This window comes from Olea europaea, chromosome 21, assembly GCF_002742605.1.
Source record: "Olea europaea var. sylvestris chromosome 21, O_europaea_v1, whole genome shotgun sequence".
In the NCBI taxonomy this organism is placed as follows: domain Eukaryota; kingdom Viridiplantae; phylum Streptophyta; class Magnoliopsida; order Lamiales; family Oleaceae; genus Olea; species Olea europaea.
The window spans coordinates 16,398,960-16,400,424 of record NC_036257.1 but is presented as its reverse complement, the minus strand read 5'-3'; the positions used below and the strand labels follow the sequence as shown (position 1 = coordinate 16,400,424).

The 1,465-nt window shown below is 37.6% G+C and overlaps 1 protein-coding gene across 1 annotated transcript in view; it reads left to right on the top strand.

Moving 5' to 3' along the window:
• The first annotated feature begins 511 nt into the window (after nt 1-511).
• Nucleotides 512-1,465, top strand: part of LOC111370918 (isopentenyl-diphosphate Delta-isomerase I-like) — a 7,215-nt gene continuing 6,261 nt past the window's right edge. The window contains exon 1 of the mRNA XM_022992821.1: nt 512-1,004. Coding sequence (XP_022848589.1) covers nt 709-1,004 — 296 coding nt within the window. The 5' untranslated portion in view covers nt 512-708. The remainder of the gene's footprint in view (nt 1,005-1,465) is intronic.

Genomic DNA, 1,465 nt, shown 5'->3' with positions numbered 1-1,465 from the left:
CAATAGAAAAGTAAAAACAAAATAAATATAAATCAAAGAAAAGAAAGAGATTACTGTTCATCTTCATCTTCACCCCACCCCACCCCACCCCACGCCACACTCCATCTATTCTTATACTCATTCCCCAAGTTACAATTCACACCCACACCACCACAATTGCCGCTCGTCACCATTGTCCATTGCCACCACTTCACACGCTGCTGCTGCTGCAAATTGTACACGTATAAATAAGCCGTTTCACATTCTATTAAAGGTTGTGTGTGTAACCATTCAAATTCTTTTCAAATGCATGTTTTATATGGATTAAAAAGTGGTTGACTGCCCTTTTTAATTTGGTCCAAATTGGTCACATTTTGACTTTTTTAGTCAACTAACGGTCAAACGGACGGTTTCCATCCATTTGAACCTCTGGTGCATATTTTTAAAAGGTTTGGGACTGTGGATGACACAAATTAAAGGTTTAGGCAAAGTCTGCTAATAAACGAAAGATTTGGCATCTCGACTGCAATTTTCCCTTATGTGTGTTCATATAAGGTAGAGAAATGAAAATATTTACTTACAAACTTCATAAAACATATTCAAGTAAATAATTTCCAAGAGGGTTGAAATAGAAGATGATGAGAGTGCGAACTTTTCCTCATTATCATATAAATAAAAAACTTTAATCCATGTGATGTGATTTTATAATGTTACAAGAATCAACATTTGATGCTGGAGATCCCAATTTCTACAAATATAAATAAAAGCATGTCTTTGTTGACTGGTTTCCCAATTCAAAACTGGTTGGCTGTAGCTGCCTCCACTTCTACAAAGAGACTCTTCATTTCTCGTCCTCCACTCAAATCCCTCCTCGTTAATCGATCCGCCTCCGCCGGAAGACACCCTTTTGGCCTCCGTGCGTCGGGCTTTTATTCGTCTGTCGCTTCCCCCTCCACCGCCATGGGTGACGCTGCCGCTGATTCCGGTATGGATGCTGTCCAGAGACGCCTTATGTTCGAAGACGAGTGAGTGACAGATCCTCTACAGACCCTTTTTTAATTAAACATAGATGCATTCAAATAGACACTCGTTTGTAATCTTACATAAACATGTATTCATGTGCTGAAATTCAGGGGTTCTATTGATGGGGTTGTGATTCATGTGTTTTATGGATTAAAATTATCTGGGTTTTCGGATGAAATGAAAGTTTCGGAACTTTGCTTCACTTCCTTGTTCATGAAATAAATTTTTTTATTTTTTTTTTATTTTAAGTTTTGGTGGAAAAAATCAGCAATTCTTTATTCAGATGCTGCAATCTTCCTTTCATGAGATCATATTATTTTCCATTTTTTTCGAAATTTTTTGGCAAAAATTCTTATGTGGTTTTAGATTAGGGACTGATGATGGTAAGAATGATTTTTACACTCTTTGTAGACACAGAGACAGACCCCAGTGAGAGAGAGAGAGATGTATACATCCTACGCCC